Genomic DNA, 19,133 nt, shown 5'->3' with positions numbered 1-19,133 from the left:
TGCTTGTTTGTTTAAATGAGGATGCAAATACAGGAAAATTGCTAACGATCAAATTTAGAAAGGAAGTTGAAATGCAAATGAGTGGTTAAACACGAATGCATATTTACCTAGTATAAATGTGTATTTTAGAGCTATGGTGCGAAACCTGTAATATTATATATTATCAACATACACAATATGAGATATATAAGTTGGCTTGCGAGGATGTATATTTATGCAACAAATTGCCTAAAATGAGACTGGTGAATTATTGTAGAAAGAGGTATCTGTTACTAAATGGAAAGTTGCGACCTATAGCTAAGTCAATGCATGATGAGGTAATTGTAATTAGAATGATGTAACAATTTTCGTTACCCATTGCATCACTAACGCTGTCACTGTCATAATAGTTGAGATGTAAATGGTATTTGTGGACAATTTATTTGTCGTTCAGTAGTAATCTACATTGGGTGATAATCCATTGATATTGCACCTGCTTTGTCACTAGGGTTGAGCCAATTTTGAGATTTCAAGATTGATTTTAAAATCCGATTTCCAATCATTCTCCAGCCGATCGCGAAATTTACTCAATCACTGTTTGGAATCCGATCTTTTCTGATCCCGATCACTCAACCTTAGTCAATGCTTCTCTATGGGAAAAGTCACTTTTAGGGCTGAGCCGATATTGAGATAACCTCCGACCTCGATCCCGCTGGAAAGATCGGGATCGGAATTCCGAACTCGATTGTGAAATTTACTTGATCGCCGATTGGAATCTGATCTTTTCCGAACCCGATCGCTCAACCTTATTTGTCACTTTATGATATATTACTTAAATCCAGACCTCTCAGGTGAAGTTGGGCTAAAACGTGACTCTTTTATGGCACTTAAATCTTTACACTCCTTTGTTCATAAAGTAACTAGAAAGTGCAACTGTAAGTTATTGTTTACTGAGAACAAGCCTGGAATTCCTTTAAAGACTATGTTATGATGACCCTAAAACTATTGATGAGGACAGATCTGATAATGATAAGCAGAACATCATGTGCATGGAAGCTAAAACATCTGGCTACAGGAAAAATGTAGTTTTACCGAGCACATGATAAACATGGTTGAGTCCCCCACAGGGGGGTAAGTGCCCCCTTCTAAGCTCGGCTAATAAAGGTCCCAAAGAGGTAAGTTAAGCTACTAAGTGTAGTCGGGATTTGTAATAAAGTGCAGCCAAAGTTTTATTTTTATACACAGTTTGAGCCAGTATATTTAACCAAATTGTGACCCTTTCTAACAAATCCCTCCCTTATTAGAAAAATAAAACCAAATCTGGAAATTTCAAGATGATTGTAATTAGTATTTACACACCGTGTCAAGTCCATAATAAAATTTCCTTTCGCTGTGCCAAGCCCTACATTCCTCCTTTCGAGAAAGTGGAAATTAATGTGACTTGAATAAACACAGTTTGGCTAATTTTATTTATTTTTTTTAGTTTGTGTGACTGAGAAGAATTAGAAATTGAAATTTCAGCTTTTGCATTTCTGTTAATTAAATTTCAGAATGAAACAGAAAGGATATTGTTCTTTCCAATGGAAGAAATTCCAATAGACTAATGGCAGATGTTGGAGCCCTGTCAAATGGGATAGGTCTAGACATGAATAATTTTCTTTAGCAATTGTGCAGGCAGACTTTGTAAGTGGAAATAAACATTTTATTGACAGGTCTAATTTTCGTTGACATTTACTTTGTATTCCTTTCCTAGCCAGACTAAGCAGCCAATCTGTATAATAATATCTAAATAGATGTAATTCCCTTTGACCTTATCCGTCATTGTAAAGTAAATTCTGTCCAAGAGATGTGTATGTAAGTGCTGTAACCTGAAGTTAACCAAGACCTTTGAATTGTACTCAGTCTGTGAATTAACTTTGGATTTGAGTAATGCCAAAGATTAAAGTGTCATGTTGGATAATATGAGGTTTTTGTCTTGCTATGCTTAACAGGTTTTACCTACACAAGTACAGACCAAAGCAGAGAGCTATTTTAATAATGATCTAACTATATATATTTACTGGTATTTTCCTGGCATGCCGCATATCTAAACATTGGCTTATGATTACATATAATTGTTAGTGGATCTTTTATATCTTTTCTCATACGCTAAATTGATGAATATTAAGCAAATCTCTCTCTAGCTGGTGAAGGCTCTTAAGCTGACCATAAAAGTTAGATACCTGTCAGCTGAATGCTTGCTCATCTGACAGCTTTTGCTCCAAACTCGCCTCATACATATGCACACTTAGCCGTATTTGCATGTGTTATCAATAGAAAGAGGAAAGTAAGCCACCGCGAGATACATCCAGACTCATACAACATGCCCAAACCTTCTTTCCAACACTATCTACCATTATGAGAGGAGGGAACGCTAATCACCCTATATGGTTGACTGGTCTTGCCATAATCTGGGGGTTCAGCCAGCATTTATTCGCCATGCATGGATACCTAGAAAATACTATAATCTTAGAAGTAAAGATAGTAGGCCCCATTACCTTAATGTCTTGTTCTATTAAGGCTGCATATATGAAATGTAAAATATTATAATTATCATAGTTCATAGTCTCTGATGGATCATTAGTTTATTTTAGATCAGTGATGGCCAACTTGAAATGTTATATAATTTGAAAAGCGAAGTTTGCCTCCTGTCACCCTGTCAGGGGGTCTACAGGTCAGAAAAGTAACGTGATCTGCTACACTAAATGCTGATCATACATATTAGAGTATTGATGATGTGTTATTCTACTCCATAGCGTTTTATGAGTATGAACAGCCATCCTATTCGTACTGCCCACTAACCATAGCTGAAAGCCAGCTGCGCCACCTGCTTTAAAGCTTCATAGTTCTCTTTGGAACTTCCATTCTGTCACATATTATCAGTGGTTAAAAGTTTATTAAATGATTAGAGGCTATAAGACTGTCAATTTTAATGCATGTTTACCAACACAGCTGATCCGAAGGAGCACATTTCCTCTGTAAATTAAATTCCAAATGAACAAGGAGTTTGAAGAGGCGCATATTGTTCAGACCCTTTATTAACATTAAATGTCAGCGTATTAATTTCTGTGCCTTGAGCCTGTATGTTGGGAATGCTGCCAGCCTATTTAATACGAGAAGTCTGCTTTAATAAACACTTACAGTACAGTTACTGCTCAAAACAAAGTGCTTATGAATTGCACAGCTGACAGCAAATTATAGTTGTTAAATGGATAGTTTAAGAAATAATAGAAAATGTATCTGTGCAAAAATGAACGGGATTCACAGGCTCTCTAGAGGAATTCACATAAACACTCAGAGGCTTCATAGTTCCTATTGAATGAGCAAAAAAATCCGTAATTTCTTATTCTTTGGCACTGAACAATTTTTTTGCGCTAAGTAATAACCAAACATGTATTCATGTGCAGAGTCCTATAGAAATGCTTAGAACTGGTTAGTAGACAATTTGTTTGTATCTGTGATAAAAATGGGACAACCCTTTAGTGTGCTGTTGATCCAGTGGGTGCAATTGCCCAGTTGCCTGTTAAGCGGGTTTATCTATGAGTTAGGGAGAGCCTAAAGAGTTCATATGACCGCGGATCATAAAAAATCCTACTTTTAAGGAGTTGAGCTAGAGGTTCTTGGTTTCTGCTTCTGGACCAATTCATTGGTATAAAGTCAAGGTTTGCTTTCATAAAGCACCTCTGCAATTCATGCTATAAATGGCCATTGTTGTACACTAACACTAACCAACATTTTTCCTCTTGGCACCATGAGACTTAAAGGGGTATTCCATTTCCAGTATTTCATTTTAAGATAACTGAAGTGTTTCCCTTGGTACATTGCTATATCTATCTTGCTCCAGTTTGTTGCCTGGGTTTCATACCACCTCTATTATCTAGCTGCTGTGTCCAGCTGGTGACATCTATAACTGTTGAATGGTAAATGTAGCCTTGTCAGCTCATAGTGGATTTAGCTGTTGAGCCCTGATAAGTGTTAGAACATACCTGATATGTTCTCCTGTTATCTCTGGATGTAAATCCAGAGATAACAGTGTGCACTTTAGTCTTAGGAGCCTGCTGCTGGCCTGAGCTGGACATCACTCATGCTAGGCTACCCAACAACTTGTCATTGAAAACAAAAATGGACCTGTTGAAATGCTAGCGACTCTACCCAAAGAATTTAACAGCAGTTACAATTTTACAGTATTTCAATTTTTTTCTTTGTTTTTCTTTTGCATTAGCATTTCAAGCAATCTCTTATTGTTCTTACTATGCAACAATAGCATTTTGAGCTAGCACTGGAAACAGAAAGGTAGAATAACTCAATTACTTGAAGGATAATGAAGGCAAGCTTTGCCTTCATACATACTTTTCACACGTGAGCACTTACTTGAAAGATAATTGCATGTTCTGTCAATCCAGCACATAGGCGCTCTTCGATACATAGATGTGAAGACGTACATTGTTGTTGCATAACGACAGAAGATTATGTAGTTGGGGAGGGGGAAATCAGATTTTTTTTTTCTTCAAGCAGGTTTATCATTACCATATTTTCTTTTTATGGAGATTAGAAAAACTGACAAATTAAATCCCAGGAGACTCCACTTATGCATAGACTACATTCATTCGGAAAGCCCTGGAGTCTTAATTAAAGCTAGGATATGTATTTCATTATTCTTTACCTGTGTAAGCAGATTTAGAACGTATCTTTTGGGACTGTGAGAAAGGCGCTTTGGGAACACAACGGCTTCTGCTCATATTAGGTTTTTGACTGCTTCTTAATATTGCCAGTTATTTGATGGAAAGGTTTTGTTTTGTGTCTATGTAACACTGCCATTTTCTGTCCCTCGCAAGTGAATATATTTGGTTTGTTGGACTTTTTTTATTTGATAATCCCTTTATGGTGTGTGACTTAATGATATGTGGTGCAGAAGCTATATTTACATGACAGCAGCAGAAAGTGACAATGTTTCCCCTTGGGTGATGTTGATATAGTTGGTTTTAGTTGTTCCAAGTGAGAGCCCCTATTGTGTTATCTCCTAATGATGAAACTTCAGTGCTCTGAAGAAAGGCAGCATCACAGCTGTAAAATCCCACTACCCCCCACCCCCTCCTTTTCTATAAACTGTATTTGCAATCTTTAAAATACGCCAGAAGGCAGAGAATAATATGTTATAAATTTGAAGTATAATGAATGTTGACATCCTTATTCTTTTGCATTTCTTGTCGTTTTTGTGGCTTGTTTATATGCACGGTTGTTTTTTATGCTGAAGTAATATACACCTATTCATTTTACAATGTACTTCAATGTCAATAGGTCATTCAGTGAAATGCATAGATCAGTTAAACTTATTGTTGATCTGCATGTGTCTTATTTCCTTAATTGTGGCCCCAAATTAAGGAATATATTCAACGTAATTCTTCTGTTATGCAGTTGTACTAAAGAGGTTGACTATTATGTGTTTAATATGTTATTGTCTGATATAAACTTCCTGTAGATCGCAAGAGTCCATGTCTGCATCATTTGGGAATAATAGACAATACCAGTGGTCTGCAGACAGTGTTAGGAGATCTGTAGCTGTCACAGGTCAAAGAAAACATTTCTAACAGTAACCGGCATTGATTTCACTATATGTTTTAACACCCCTGATAAAATCTCTCATTACTTTATAAGTACATATGTTTCCCAAATAGTGTAACATCTCTTCAAACTGACCACCCCAACTGCATGGAAATGTGTTCTTCCAAAGGGTTACTTTTCTCGAATAAGGTGGCCAATATGCATAATATATGGGGAAAGTGAAAATTAGAGCAGGAAACCTGGTCTGGATAATACAGTGGTCATCTTAGAGAGGGCCTTTCATTTCCTCAGGCACTTGCAGTTTTATATACCGCTAGAAAGCCGACAGTGCGCTGAATTCAGCACACTGTCGGCTTTCCAATTATGTTCCCCCGGAGTTTGGAGATATTGGTGTCGTTACTGATGTCTGCCCACTGTCAGAAGGATGTTCCTGATTGTCTAGCTGGGCTGTGAGGATTAGTACATTCGGGGGGTGGGGTGTTCCTCACAGGTTAGTGTCATCGCTGGGTGGTAAGGAACGGCTGCTCTGACAGTATAAAGATATGGACAAGTACTGTCAGGAAGGGCGTTCCTCTCAGCCCAGCTAGACTGTCAGAATCGCTCTTCTGACAGTGGGCAGAGATTGGTGCCATTGTAACGGCTCCAATATCTCCAGCCCAGGGCAGAGCCAACAGTGCGCTGAATTCAGTGCACTGACAACTTTCTAGCAGTATATAAAACCGCATGTGCCTGAAGACATGAAAGGACCTCTTTAAAGAGGAGGCTTTGGGAGAGGTTTCACTGTGTTCACCTTTTTGCTTGATGTGAATTGGGTCCTTTTACAAAAACTACAGCATACATTTCTGAGCATTCATTCTCCGTTGCCTTCATGAAATATGGGTCCGGTGCCCAGAAATATTTTTGCATACACAAATATTTTATACTTTTTTTTATCCGATATGTGAAACACTCAATTTAGATATCATGTGATGGCTGAATAGCTATATTCACCTTGACATTGTGTCTTCTATAAAATATACTTTTAGCCATGCAATCCTGTGGTGGGGTATAGGATGACAATACAGTCAGGGGAATTTTTTTTATTTTTTATAAAATCATGACATTTTTGTATTTTGTTCAAGTAAATGAATTCTGTGTTACAAGCAGCAAGTCATGAGTCCTTGTGAGAATTGACTAGACTTAAGTGGCGAAACCACTCACAATTTTAGCACCAGGGACTGATTATTTCTAGATTATAATCTCCCAGAGGGTGCAATGAAAGGATTTCCTACAACACTAAAGAGATTTTTATTTAGTGAATACACCATGCAATTACATATTCTATAAATGTACAAAAGTAACAAACATCATCCAATATTATGTTATTGTTGAGTGCACATTGTGAATAGTCAATACTGGTTGCAGTGACACTAATCGAGTAAGTATGTTGAGAATGTGCCTTTAACATTAGCTAAATTGCAGTATATGTCATATACACATTCATATTTACCCTTTTGTATACTTCTCTTCATTGATGATACGTATAGAAGTAATTTGATGTTGTTATACACCTTTGTATTTGATCTGCTTAGGCACGTCTAGCTTTTATGTGCCTATTTTAGCAATCCCATAGCAACGTTTGGGGTTACCCATAAGAATGGTGGTGTTTTTGTGAACTTTGTGAATAAGGAACACGTCTGCTCTCTACTGCAATATGGTCTAAACTCTGCTTTACTCATTAACATCTGGTCTAAGATAGGTAATGAGGTTCACAATGTGATATGTCACCTGTGGTTATCTTCAGTTCAAGGATATGAGCTCATTTCCAAGCTCTTCAGCTCACAGTGGAATTACATTATTTATGCATAAAATTATGTTTCTGCTGTTCATGCAATTTCATTATCACTGGCTGGTTTGAGCTTCAGGTTTCTTTGATATTTTTTACATTAAATAATGGATATATGATAATGTATATATATTTCATTACAGATACAGATCTGGGTGTCAGTTTACTGACAACAAACAAATGCAAAGATGGTTCAGGTCCAGTTCCACCAAAGGTGTCGGGACTAGAAAGAAGTCAAGAGAAGAGTCAAGACAGTACTTCTGAGCTTCAGTTTCAGACTACAGTGTGCAAAGAACTAGGACCACCCACACTACCTACTATTCAACCGGAATTAGAGCCACAGCCATTGCTGTTGTCTTCTCCAGGACCAGTTGTGATTTCTCAATCAGAGACACCTACCCAGACACAGACTGAGCCTCTTCAGCGTCCTCATGCTCCAGTAGAGCAAGAACGTCCATTGCCACCTCAACCACAAGTGCAGCTGCCACCAAAGGCTCAGCCACCTTCTCAACCACCTCTTCATGCAAGCCCTCCAGTAGTGCAAACACGGCCTCCTTCCCAATCTTTGTCCCATACATTGTGCAACTACAATAGTAGCAGCTTGAGTGTGAACAGTTTAAGGTTGGTTAAAAGATGGCATTTTGTTTCACAGTACATTTGCATTATTATATGGCACTCTATGTTTCAATAAGTGTCCTAAATTCAGTGCATTGTTGGCTTTTTAGCGATATATAAAACCGCATGTGCAGGAGGACATGAAAGGTCCTCTTTAAGAAACTATAAGTGCTTAGTGGGATGCATTCTGGCCCATCCAAAGCCTAATAAGCAGATGACAAAAGCTTTGAAAGGGTCCAAACATGTCCTACTGGGTGCCTATGTTTGTTTAAATAGAAAAAAGGATTTAAAAATTGCTTCAAGTGACGGATCATCTTTGAATTTCCAGTTCAGGATCATTGGCGGAGCATTGCCCTGTTTAAACAGAGATTTGTTACTGAAAATCAATGAAGCTGAATCAATGCATAGGTATACCTCAATGCAAAGTGTTTATTGTAGATTAACTCACATTCTACTCCTGCACTAGGTAGGTCTAATAGGAAGTTTAGTCTATTGTCCATTTTTAGCCTTGATTTTTTTTTCTCAGCAGTTAATTTCAATTCAGTTTGTCAGATAAACTAATTTTTATTGCTATAAATGTCCTACACTTATTTTTGTTCATTATTGGTTTAACTATGCTTAGTCATGCATAAGAAAATAAGAACAGGCACATTTTTCTTAAAATTCTATATTTCTTTCTACAGCAGCAGCAGAAGCAGCACTCCTGCCAAAAGTCAAGTGCCAGCATCTCATTTGGCTCATCATCCATCTCCTTCTCCATATCCACTATCTTTACCAAGTCACAGTCCCTTGCATAACTTTACACCAACCATCCAACCTCCTGCTCACCAGCACCACCCAAATATGTTTGCCCCACCTGCTGCTTTACCTCCTCCACCTCCACTGACTTCAGGGACCCTTCCAGTTCCAGGACATCCGGCTAGCAGCACTTACTCAGGTAAGTAAGTAAAGTAGCTAGAGAAAGTTTGATATTTATCAGCCAAACTCCCTGAAATTGTACATTAAGTGTTTACGAAGAGCACTTCTGGACACGTTACATATTATGTTAAATATCAATTAAAAAATATTTTTCTTACACTTTTTGCAGAACAAGACCTTCTCAGACAAGAGCTGAACACGCGCTTTTTGGCATCGCAAAGTGCAGATCGCGGAGCATCTTTAGGGCCTCCACCATATCTGAGGACAGAATTCCACCAACACCAGCATCAACACCAGCACACACATCAGCACACACACCAGCACACTTTCACACCTTTCCCGCACGCCATCCCGCCTACCGCCATTATGCCGACTCCTGCACCGCCCATGGTGCGTACCCCAGGCAGAAATGTGAGGATAAGTAGAACACAACTCTATTTATTGTTAGTCTGGTTGTTGCTCAAATTAAGAGCCTTTTTCACTCTTAATGGAATTGTAACATTTTTCTTATTACAGGTTCTTAAGGCCTGGTTCACATCTGTGTTTGGTATCTGTTCGGGGAGTTCATATAGTGACCCTCTAAACGGAATTCTGAACGCATTGCCAAGAGGAGAGCTTATGAAAGCACATGGACCTCATAGACTATGATGGGGTCCGTGTGTTTTCCACACGCTCTCCACATGTCATATGGAGAGAAAAGTACTTTATGAAGTACTCTCCTCTCCGCATGACTCGTGCACGTAAAACATATGGACTCCATTAAACTCTGTGGGGTCCGTGTGCTTTCATAAGCTCACCCCTTGTCAATGCGTTCGGAATTCCGTTCGGAGGGTCACCATACGAACTCCCCGAACGGAATACCGAACGCAGATGTGAACCAGGCCTCTGATTTTATATTCATTAGTATTTTTCAGATCTGAATGCTCGTATACTGCCCTTTATTATATTTTCTCTAGCCTAAAAGCAACACATTTGTGCATCTGTTAGTGGACTCACAATATATACTGTAAAATGACCAACAATGAACCTTACCAGTTTAATTTAGTTTTTGTTTAGTTTATGGAAACGTCTTATATTGTCTTATTGTGGGAAATAGTGTAAAAATACATAAAATATTGCATCTGATCATTAATGTTACTTGCCAACAATCCATAAAACCAAGACGCTTGCAACAGCTAACTTGTAAATAAATAATATAATTTACAGTACATTATAGCTGTATAAGGAGATAATAAAAACAACATATTTTATAGGCATCATTTATCAAACTCCTGGATGCTGAACTATAGATCTGTACTAGATTTATGCTGCAAGTGTATCACAAGAAAAGGAATTGCTAAAGAAATCTGATGCTTCACATTTTACAGCTATTTAAGATTCCATAAGCAGTTGGACTATGCTTTATATTTAGTCTGTTTTACATAGTTTATATTGTTATATGTAAAACATTGGGTAGTAATATGTATTAGTCTTCCTTTATGTACTAAACAAAACATAAACTCAAGAGCCCATACAGTGTAACTTTAAGGTTTTGGGTCTGTATGTAAAATTTATACTAGCGTCCCCCATCTATTACACTTCTTTGATATAATGGGTCTCTGTATTTGGGGCAGATGAATTTATGGGCTCGTTTAAGCTATAAAATTAAGGAACAATGAAGCTTTACGTTGAGTAAATGGGAGACATCTGTTATGAGTCTTTGCTTTGTGTTCTTTCTGGTCTGTTTGGATCAGCACCTGTTAGACACAATTACCCTTCGTTCACATCTGCGTTCGGTATTCTTTTTGGGAAGTCCGCATGGGGACCCCCCGAACGGACTACCGAATGCATTTGGAAGCAGTGTACAGTGAAAGCACACAGATCCTATAGACTATAATGGGGTCCGTGTGCTTGCCGCATGCATCATGCGGGCAGGAAAGTAGATTGTGAACTACTTTCCTGCCCTCATGATCCCTGCGGAGATCTGGTGGCAAGCACATGGACCCCATTATAGTCTATGGGGTCCGTGTGCTTTTACTGGCACACTGCTTGCAAGTGCATTTGATATTCCGTCCAGGGGGTCCTCATGTGGACTCCCTCGGATGGAATCCAAACGCAAATGTGAACGAAGCCTTAACTTGATATCAGCAGAACCATATAGGCAGGGAACATTTACCTGCTCATCCTTATTACGCTAATTCTTGTTGGATCATTTGGTTATGAAGTTATGAAGTTTCAGTCATCTGCAGATGAATAGAAAATGATTCCACCAGGAACTATCTGGAACCTTATTCCTCTCTTCCTACTTAAATAGACATGCAAACTTCGCTGATCTGAGTATGCGTGTTTATATTGGAGGTAGCTTACAATAGAAAGTTAATGTATATGCAGTTTTATTTTTGTTTAGTATAGGCACATTTATGGTAAACAACTGAAAATTTGGGATTGTTACAATTACCTTTGACTCAAAAGTCAAAGTCAACGTTTATGATGAAAAATGTCTGGATTTATGCAGCTGACACCTAAGGTGTGGGATCTCTTTGACAAGATCTCTGATACCATCCATAAATAGACAACAGGCTCTGTGCTGTTTGCAAAGTTGTATCTATGGAAGTAAAATTGTTAGAGCCATATATAAATAAATACAAGGCTGTGCTTGTAGAACACCAGTAAACAGATAATAAAAGAGATGCTTATTTTCCAACGCGATCCTATATTTTCTTACAAGGCACCTCTCGGGTGACTGCAGCAGTCTCTCTGCAGTATTATAATGTTATCGTAGGGAAATGTATTTATAGGGATCATCTTTTATCATAAAAATAAAATACAAGGCAGCTATAAAAATGTCTTTGTGTGCACAGCATTCAGCCCAGAATTTTATTTATCTCATAAAAGCATCAGGATGAAATGATAATAGATTCGGTGTAGGTTAAACAGTGCACTTGTTCACAATGCGCTCTACATGGGCCTCAGACAGTGCTCTTGCTTGTTAAATAGTGTGATACAATCATGATCTTTATAGACACTTTTTTTTGAGACACAGTAATAACCATTTGCTTTGATCCCTTTGCAGTTTGACAAATATCCTACAAAAGTTGACCCCTTCTACCGCCACAGTGTGAGTGTAAAAGTGCTGTGTTCAAATGTTGGCTTCTCTCTTGTCTGTAGCATGCTGCAAACATCACCCCACAATAACCTGCCAAGATTGCAATGCTTCCCCTAATCATTCGGCCTGGAATTCCCATTGCTTTCTCTTACATCAGCTTTGGCAATATACAAGCGTCATTCATGTGATTCATTTCTTCTAGAGATGCACTATCCTGTTTTTAATCAAAATTTGTCAGTGCTCATAAACTGTACAAGAAGTCTTACTGTGAGAGAGATGACATACAGCGTGAGCTTGTTCCCACTGGGAGAGTAATGATCAGCCAGGAATTTTAAATAGGGATTTCATGGGTGTTATAAAACCTACACGATAAAATTTTAGTTATTCCGATCCAAATCAAATCATGTCTGCTGCACATGGAAAGTCTATAATCTAACAAAGTATTTAGAATGATAAAGATTTCCAGAACCTGACATAATTCTTGTGTGCAGAGGATGACAGATAAAATGGAAACTCAGTTTATTACTCTGAGTTATTGGACAGACCCTACTAGTTAGGTGTGCCTACTATATAACATAAACCTGCTTGCAGCAGAAATTCTGGGAGATAAATTAAAGGGCTCCTGTCATCTATTCAGAAGGGCACTATTAAGATGCCCTGATACTGTCGAAACTTCCCAATGTGCCAGACAAGGAATGGGAAATATGTATGTCTCGTTCATGTTTTCAGCAGAACATCAATATTAAGGGCAACAAAAAATTTGGAAATCTTATATTTTACTCTTGAATGCTTAAGAACTATTAAAAATCTAAGTCACAAACAAGAAGTGTTATAGGTAACGTCTCATGCATGTGTCCATATTATACTGTACCTTCATGTGTAGGATGGAATATTGGGCTATGTTCAGTGCCTTGTTATATGATGAACAGTATGAGGACACCATACTGCGGTGCACAAAGTGCTAATGGTTCCAAACTATAGAGCTGTATGGATTTGTGCGCTGATTCTATGCACATGGTGAAAGCCTAAGAAGTTTATAGGGGATGTCCAGGATAAACTGACAATTAATCCTTAAACTAAACTCCCTCCCCCACCTATCTTCTAACTTATTTTAATAAAAAAAAATATATAATTACACTTATCCCTGGAACAGTCATATGACCGCTCCAGGGACACTTTCTGATAATCCAGTGACGTTCCGTTTCACTGCTTCTGATATGGGATGTCACCATCATTTTTCCCCCTCCCCTATCCCCAGTTATACTTACCAAATATTCCTGTGTGTGTCTGGGAAATGCTCCTCCCCCTCCTCCTGTCTTCTAGCATTGGGTGGAATAGGTTAGCCAGGGAGACGGAGTGGGTGGGAGGGGCTAGTAATGGGCAGGATCGATAGACTTAGTGAGATACTGAGGTTGGGAGGGGCTAGTAATAGGTGGGATCTCTATGCAATAAGAGCGGAAAGGGCTAGGCTTAGCAAGACAGAGGGTTTTGTAACAGAGTGAGAGAGGAGGAGGGGGGCTGAGTGAGATGGAGTTAGTGCAGCAGCTTACACAGGAAGCTGCACAGCAGGAAGCTACAGCATGTAAACAAACATAGAGGATGCAGCAGCAACCAAAGAAACCCAGGAATCATTCCAAACCCTTCTAAAGGTATATGGGTGTATTTATAAACCCATCACTAGCACTATGACAACTTTATTAAAAAAAAAAATAAAAAAAAAATTCTGCCCTCAAAACCCCTTTAAAGTAGGACACCCCTTTATTGGAACCATGTCAAGGCTACTATTGCAAACGCTCCATCTCTTTTTGTTTTTCTTGTGATGTTTTTTTCATTTAGATAAGTCTCCTACTCTTCCTTAGAATGTTTTTACTATTTGTATACTTGAAGGTACTTTTGTGTTTATTGCATATGTCACCTATCACCTTTATAAAGGCACAGATTACAGTGTTGGGACTCTTTTGTTTGCTACATTGAGTCTAGAATTAGAAAAGTTCTGCTTCAATAATATAACCACTTATTGTGACATTTATAGCTAATGTAGTGTGCTTGATGTGATATTTTGAGATCAAGCGCAATGCCGCAGCCTGACAAATCATCTAGAAACCATTAATGTCACCTATATTTGTGATGGAAGCTGAAGGTGATGAACAATTGAAAATATGCTGTGGCGGCTGAAACCAAAGCATGTTATTTTACTCTTCAATTCTGGAAATGATGTTAGGTCAGAATAGCTATAGAATATACAGTGCAGTTATTTACTAAGGACAAAATGATATCTAGTTACAACTGTGCATATCTGCTTTACATTAGCAAAGTGCAATAGTAGTTAAAAATCTCGTCTACTTTAAACATTCATTTTCAGTCTCTATTAAGGAGGTAGGTTAGTAATGGGGCGTCTTATGTTCAGGATCCTCATCTGTTACCTAGAGTGGAGAGACAGTACAAAAAGCTTTTCTTACTTAAGTTTCGAGCACTGTTTATTGCCCTGGATTATAAAGAAAACCAACCATTGATTTTAATGGGTAATATGTAATACTTAGTTTCCCATGCACCTGGTGTTTTTTTGTTGGGTAACATGGAGGCCCTGCCATGACCCCATTGCATTTGAATCTCAATGGGATGTTCCTAAAAACTGTTTTTTCAAGGGAATTGCACATCTATTTGACTATCCCAAAGTATTAAGGTTCCAGCATAATGTCCATGATAATGTAATATGGCTGGTGTGGTATCAGGTTTCCTGGTGACAAATTCCCTTTAAGACCTATATTAACCAATTACACTCTGATGATCAGGCACTAGGTTTATAGGAAGTCACATGCAACAGCAAATATTTTAATTTGTGATAACTAAATGTGAAAAAGCAGCTCTGCTACATTGTATTTTACAGAAAAGCCAAATAACCACATATGTATATATAATTTCTGAGAGGTGAAACCAAGACAAGACATACAGTCCTATGAAAAAGTTTGGGCACCCCTATTAATCTTAATCATTTTTAGTTCTAAATATTTTGGTATTTGCAACAGCCATTTCAGTTTGATATATCTAATAACTGATGGACACAGTAATATTTCAGGATTGAAATGAGGTTTATTGTACTAACAGAAAATGTGCAATATGCATTAAACCAAAATTTGACTGGTGCAAAAGTATGGGCACCTCAACAGAAAAGTGACATTAATATTTAGTAGATCCTCCTTTTGCAAAGATAACAGCCTCTAGTAACTTCCTGTAGCTTTTAATCAGTTCCTGGATCCTGGATGAAGGGATTTTGGACAAACAATTCAAGTTCAGTTAAGTTAGATGGTCGCCGAGCATGGACAGTCCGCTTCAAATCATCCCACAGATGTTCAATGATATTCAGGTCTGGGGACTGGGATGGCCATTCCAGAACATTGTAATTGTTCCTCTGCATGAATGCCTGAGTTGATTTGGAGCAGTGTTTTGGATCATTGTCTTGCTGAAATATCCATCCCCGGCGTAACTTCAACTTCGTCACTGATTCTTGAACATTATTCTCAAGAATCTGCTGATACTGAGTGGAATCCATGCGACCCTCAACTTTAACAAGATTCCCGGTGCCGGCATTGGCCACACAGCCCCAAAGCATGATGGAACCTCCACCAAATTTTACAGTGGGTAGCATGTGTTTTTCTTGGAATGCTGTTTCTTTTTGGACGCCATGCATAACGCCTTTTTTTATAACCAAACAACTAAATCTTTGTTTCCAAAATGAAGTTGGCTTCTCCAAATGTGCTTTTTCATACCTCAGGCAACTCTATTTGTGGCGTACGTGCAGAAACGGCTTCTTTCTCATCACTCTCCCATACAGCTTCTCCTTGTGCAAAGTGCGCTGTATTGCTGACTGATGCACAGTGACACCATCTGCAGCAAGATGATGCTGCAGCTCTTTGGAGGTGGTCTGTGGATTGTCCTTGACTGTTCTCACCATTCTTCTTCTCTGCCTTTCTGATATTTTTCTTGGCCTGCCACTTCTGGGCTTAACAAGAACTGTCCCTGTGGTCTTCCATTTCCTTACTATGTTCCTCACAGTGGAAACTGACAGGTTAAATCTCTGAGACAGCTTTTTGTATCCTTCCGCTGAACAACTATGTTGAACAATCTTTGTTTTCAGATCATTTGAGAGCGGGCTGTCCATGTTCGGCGACCATCAAACTTAACTGAACTTGAATTGTTTTGTAGAAAGAAATGGTCCAAAATACCTTTATCCAGGATCCAGGAACTGATTAAAAGCTACAGGAAGCAACTAGAGGCTGTTATCTTTGCAAAAGGAGGATCTACTAAATATTAATGTCCCTTTTCTGTTGAGGTGCCCATATTTTTGCACCGGTCAAATTTTGGTTTAATGCATATTGCGCATTTTCTGTTAGTACAATAAACCTCATTTCAATCCTGAAATATTACTGTGTCCATCAGTTATTAGATATATCAAACTGAAATGGCTGCTGCAAACACCAAAATATTTAGAACTAAAAATGATTAAGATTAATAGGGGTGCCCAAACTTTTTCATAGGACTGTAAATTATGTTCTGTATATTCTGAGTTTGTAATTAAAGAGCTTGTCTATGATATATGTAATTGTTTTATATTAAGCTGGGGAAGGTGGAAAAAAACATGCTCACCTGTACTTGGTGCTCCAGTGTCTCCCACCACGGTCCAGTCCAATGTTTTCTTGCAGCAGAAGTCCTTGCTGGGTCTTGTGACCCGTTCCTTAAGCTGCTGTCAATCAAAGGATTTGGGGATGTCACAGGTAGGGATGTCTCATTCTGCTCGATGAGACCCCTGATTGACTTCAGTGGTCACATGTGTTGAGCACTTCCGTTAGAAGAAAACACCGGAGCAGTAGGACCGCACTGGGAGTCACCAGAGAACTGGGGGCAGGTGAGTATGTGTTGTTTTTTTTTCTCATCTCACCCAGCCTAATTAAAAAAAATATATATATCCTGGTCAACCCCTATAGGAAATGAAGGTATATAAGCAGGTAGGTAGGTAGAGAGAGAGAGAGAGAAAGAGAGATGCATAGCTGTATTTCATGCATGCATGTAGGTATATAGTTATTATAGCAGTAAGATCTCTTTATATGCTGATACTGTCGAGTAAATCCATTTAAATAAGCCATTTCAATTTGCTACTCTTTAATCTTTTATTGTGAAACCTCCCGAGTTAGTTATTATTATTGTTTATTTCCTGAATAGTCTTACATTGTTGATGGCGGCTGGCGGAGTCCTTGTTTTTCCCTTTTGTCTCTCCCATCGGTGCTGACATTTAAAATTGTCGTGATTTTTAAAGCTACTTTTTATAGTTATATTTGGTATTTGTATTTCTAAAATAATTGAGCTCCCTATGTTAAGAGTAATTTTACGAAGACCTGTAGGGAAAGTGGATAGGGCCATACATAAAAACTCTGTAAGGAATGAGGATCACATGAGCAGCCCTTACAGCTATTTACTCTTTTATCTTCAACATTTTTAAGGCAAGGGTTTTGGAAATGTTACTTGATGTTCAAGACATAGAAAAGGTTTTGATTTAGGAAACTCATTTTTAAATATCCTATAAGCGCTCTGAGGGAGTCCCTCATTTTGGACCTCTTCTTATGCCTAAGCTTATGCAACACTGCTCTTTGGAGGACCTGACTTGACCACTTAGGGTGAGTTCACACGGAGGAAAGTGGAGCGCACTCTGGCACATATACACGTGTCGGCAGATTGTGCTCCGCAAAAGCTCCCATTCATTTCAATGGGAGTGAGGATCGTAGATGCGGTGTTATTTTGCGGCTGTGATTCTGCGGCCGCAAAATAACGCCGCGTCTACGATCCTCACTCCCATTGAAATGAATGGGAGCTTTTGTGGAGCGCAATCTGCCAACACATGTATACATGCCAGATTGCGCTCCACTTTCCTCCATGTGAACTCACCCTTATTGTAAGGACTGTATACTGATTTCAAGAAGAATCATGTGAGGCTACATTCACTAGACAGTGAATAATGGCTGTGTGACGTCCATTTTTTTAAAGGACATCACATGCCAACATGAATTCAGTGAATGGGGGCTACTTACATGACCATTATTTTGACGGTCCATTGTAACAGAACAACAAATTATAGGTATTGTCTTATTTTTGGCCTTTTTGTGAATCCCTCCATATTCTATAATATATCTTTAACATGCGAATAAAGGTGTCCCTTGGGTGCAAGATGGCCATGAAAGGGGATGCTTTTTACGGCCGTTTTGCCCCTCTTTCGTATGAATGTAGCATAATGATTTACTTGTCCATAGCTGATACTGCAGAAGCATTGAACACTTCCTATAAGGTTCCACAATGATAGGATTCCTTTGATCATCTATTTTTCAGACTTACGACAAAAATTAAACCCCTTCAGTGATGTCCCCTTGTGAAATTTTTTTTTTGTAATACCACAGGAACACATACACAACACTGCATTATACCTAGTGCTGGACCTGTGGGGGTGGTACATGACAGAGGAAGTCTCTTTTTGGTAACATTTAGGTCTCTACTTCCTACGACGTCCAAATAGACCCTGCACTAAGCATAGTATAGTTCCTTTTAAATGAGCCTGTAACATAATTTGTAGTGTTTCTTCTACTTGATGTTTGCTAAAACAATGAAATACAGTAATAGTAAAAAGGTTAGCTTTACTAATAAATCTAATAAATAGTGTCAAGTAAAAGCCTATTTGCATGGGCCGAGAATTAGGCCAAATATCCGGAATAAGCTTTCCTTGGAATGCGTGTTCCCAGTAATTGCCTTTTCTAATTGTGCTGCTGATTAGCCGAGCAATGAGTCAATAAATATGCAAATTATCGGCATCTTGTGTAAACAGGGAAGTGCTGCTGATAATGTGAAGCTAAATGGGAGAAGAGCGATCATAGTAGCAATTTTTCCTCCCCCACTCACTTTGCATTGGCCTGTGTAATAGGCTGATGCAAACGTCCACTGATCAACATGTGTATTGTCAATCAGTGATCATTCCATACGTGCATCTGTGGGTGTACGGAGACCCTTAGGCCATATTCACACGTCTGTATTTTGTAGATGGATGTGTGATGCCCATGATATTCTTGGATA

At 38.6% G+C, this 19,133-nt stretch overlaps 1 protein-coding gene across 8 annotated transcripts in view; it reads left to right on the top strand.

Annotated features, from left to right (window-relative positions):
* AUTS2 (activator of transcription and developmental regulator AUTS2) overlaps positions 1 to 19,133 on the top strand; it is a 1,077,115-nt gene that overhangs the window by 1,032,696 nt on the left and 25,286 nt on the right. For 3 of the 8 annotated variants that reach the window (XM_075264854.1, XM_075264851.1, XM_075264858.1), the window contains 4 exons: positions 7,549 to 8,026; positions 8,704 to 8,957; positions 9,108 to 9,349; positions 11,991 to 12,035. In XM_075264854.1, the coding sequence (XP_075120955.1) occupies positions 7,549 to 8,026; positions 8,704 to 8,957; positions 9,108 to 9,349; positions 11,991 to 12,035 (1,019 nt within the window). The remainder of the gene's footprint in view (positions 1 to 7,548; positions 8,027 to 8,703; positions 8,958 to 9,107; positions 9,350 to 11,990; positions 12,036 to 19,133) is intronic. The other 5 variants (XM_075264856.1, XM_075264853.1, XM_075264852.1 and 2 more) reach the window with 4 other exon arrangements.

The sequence above is a fragment of the Leptodactylus fuscus genome, chromosome 2, assembly GCF_031893055.1.
Source record: "Leptodactylus fuscus isolate aLepFus1 chromosome 2, aLepFus1.hap2, whole genome shotgun sequence".
Lineage (NCBI taxonomy): Eukaryota > Metazoa > Chordata > Amphibia > Anura > Leptodactylidae > Leptodactylus > Leptodactylus fuscus.
The sequence above is the reverse complement of the archived record's forward strand: the minus strand, read 5'-3'. Positions and strand labels throughout refer to the sequence as shown.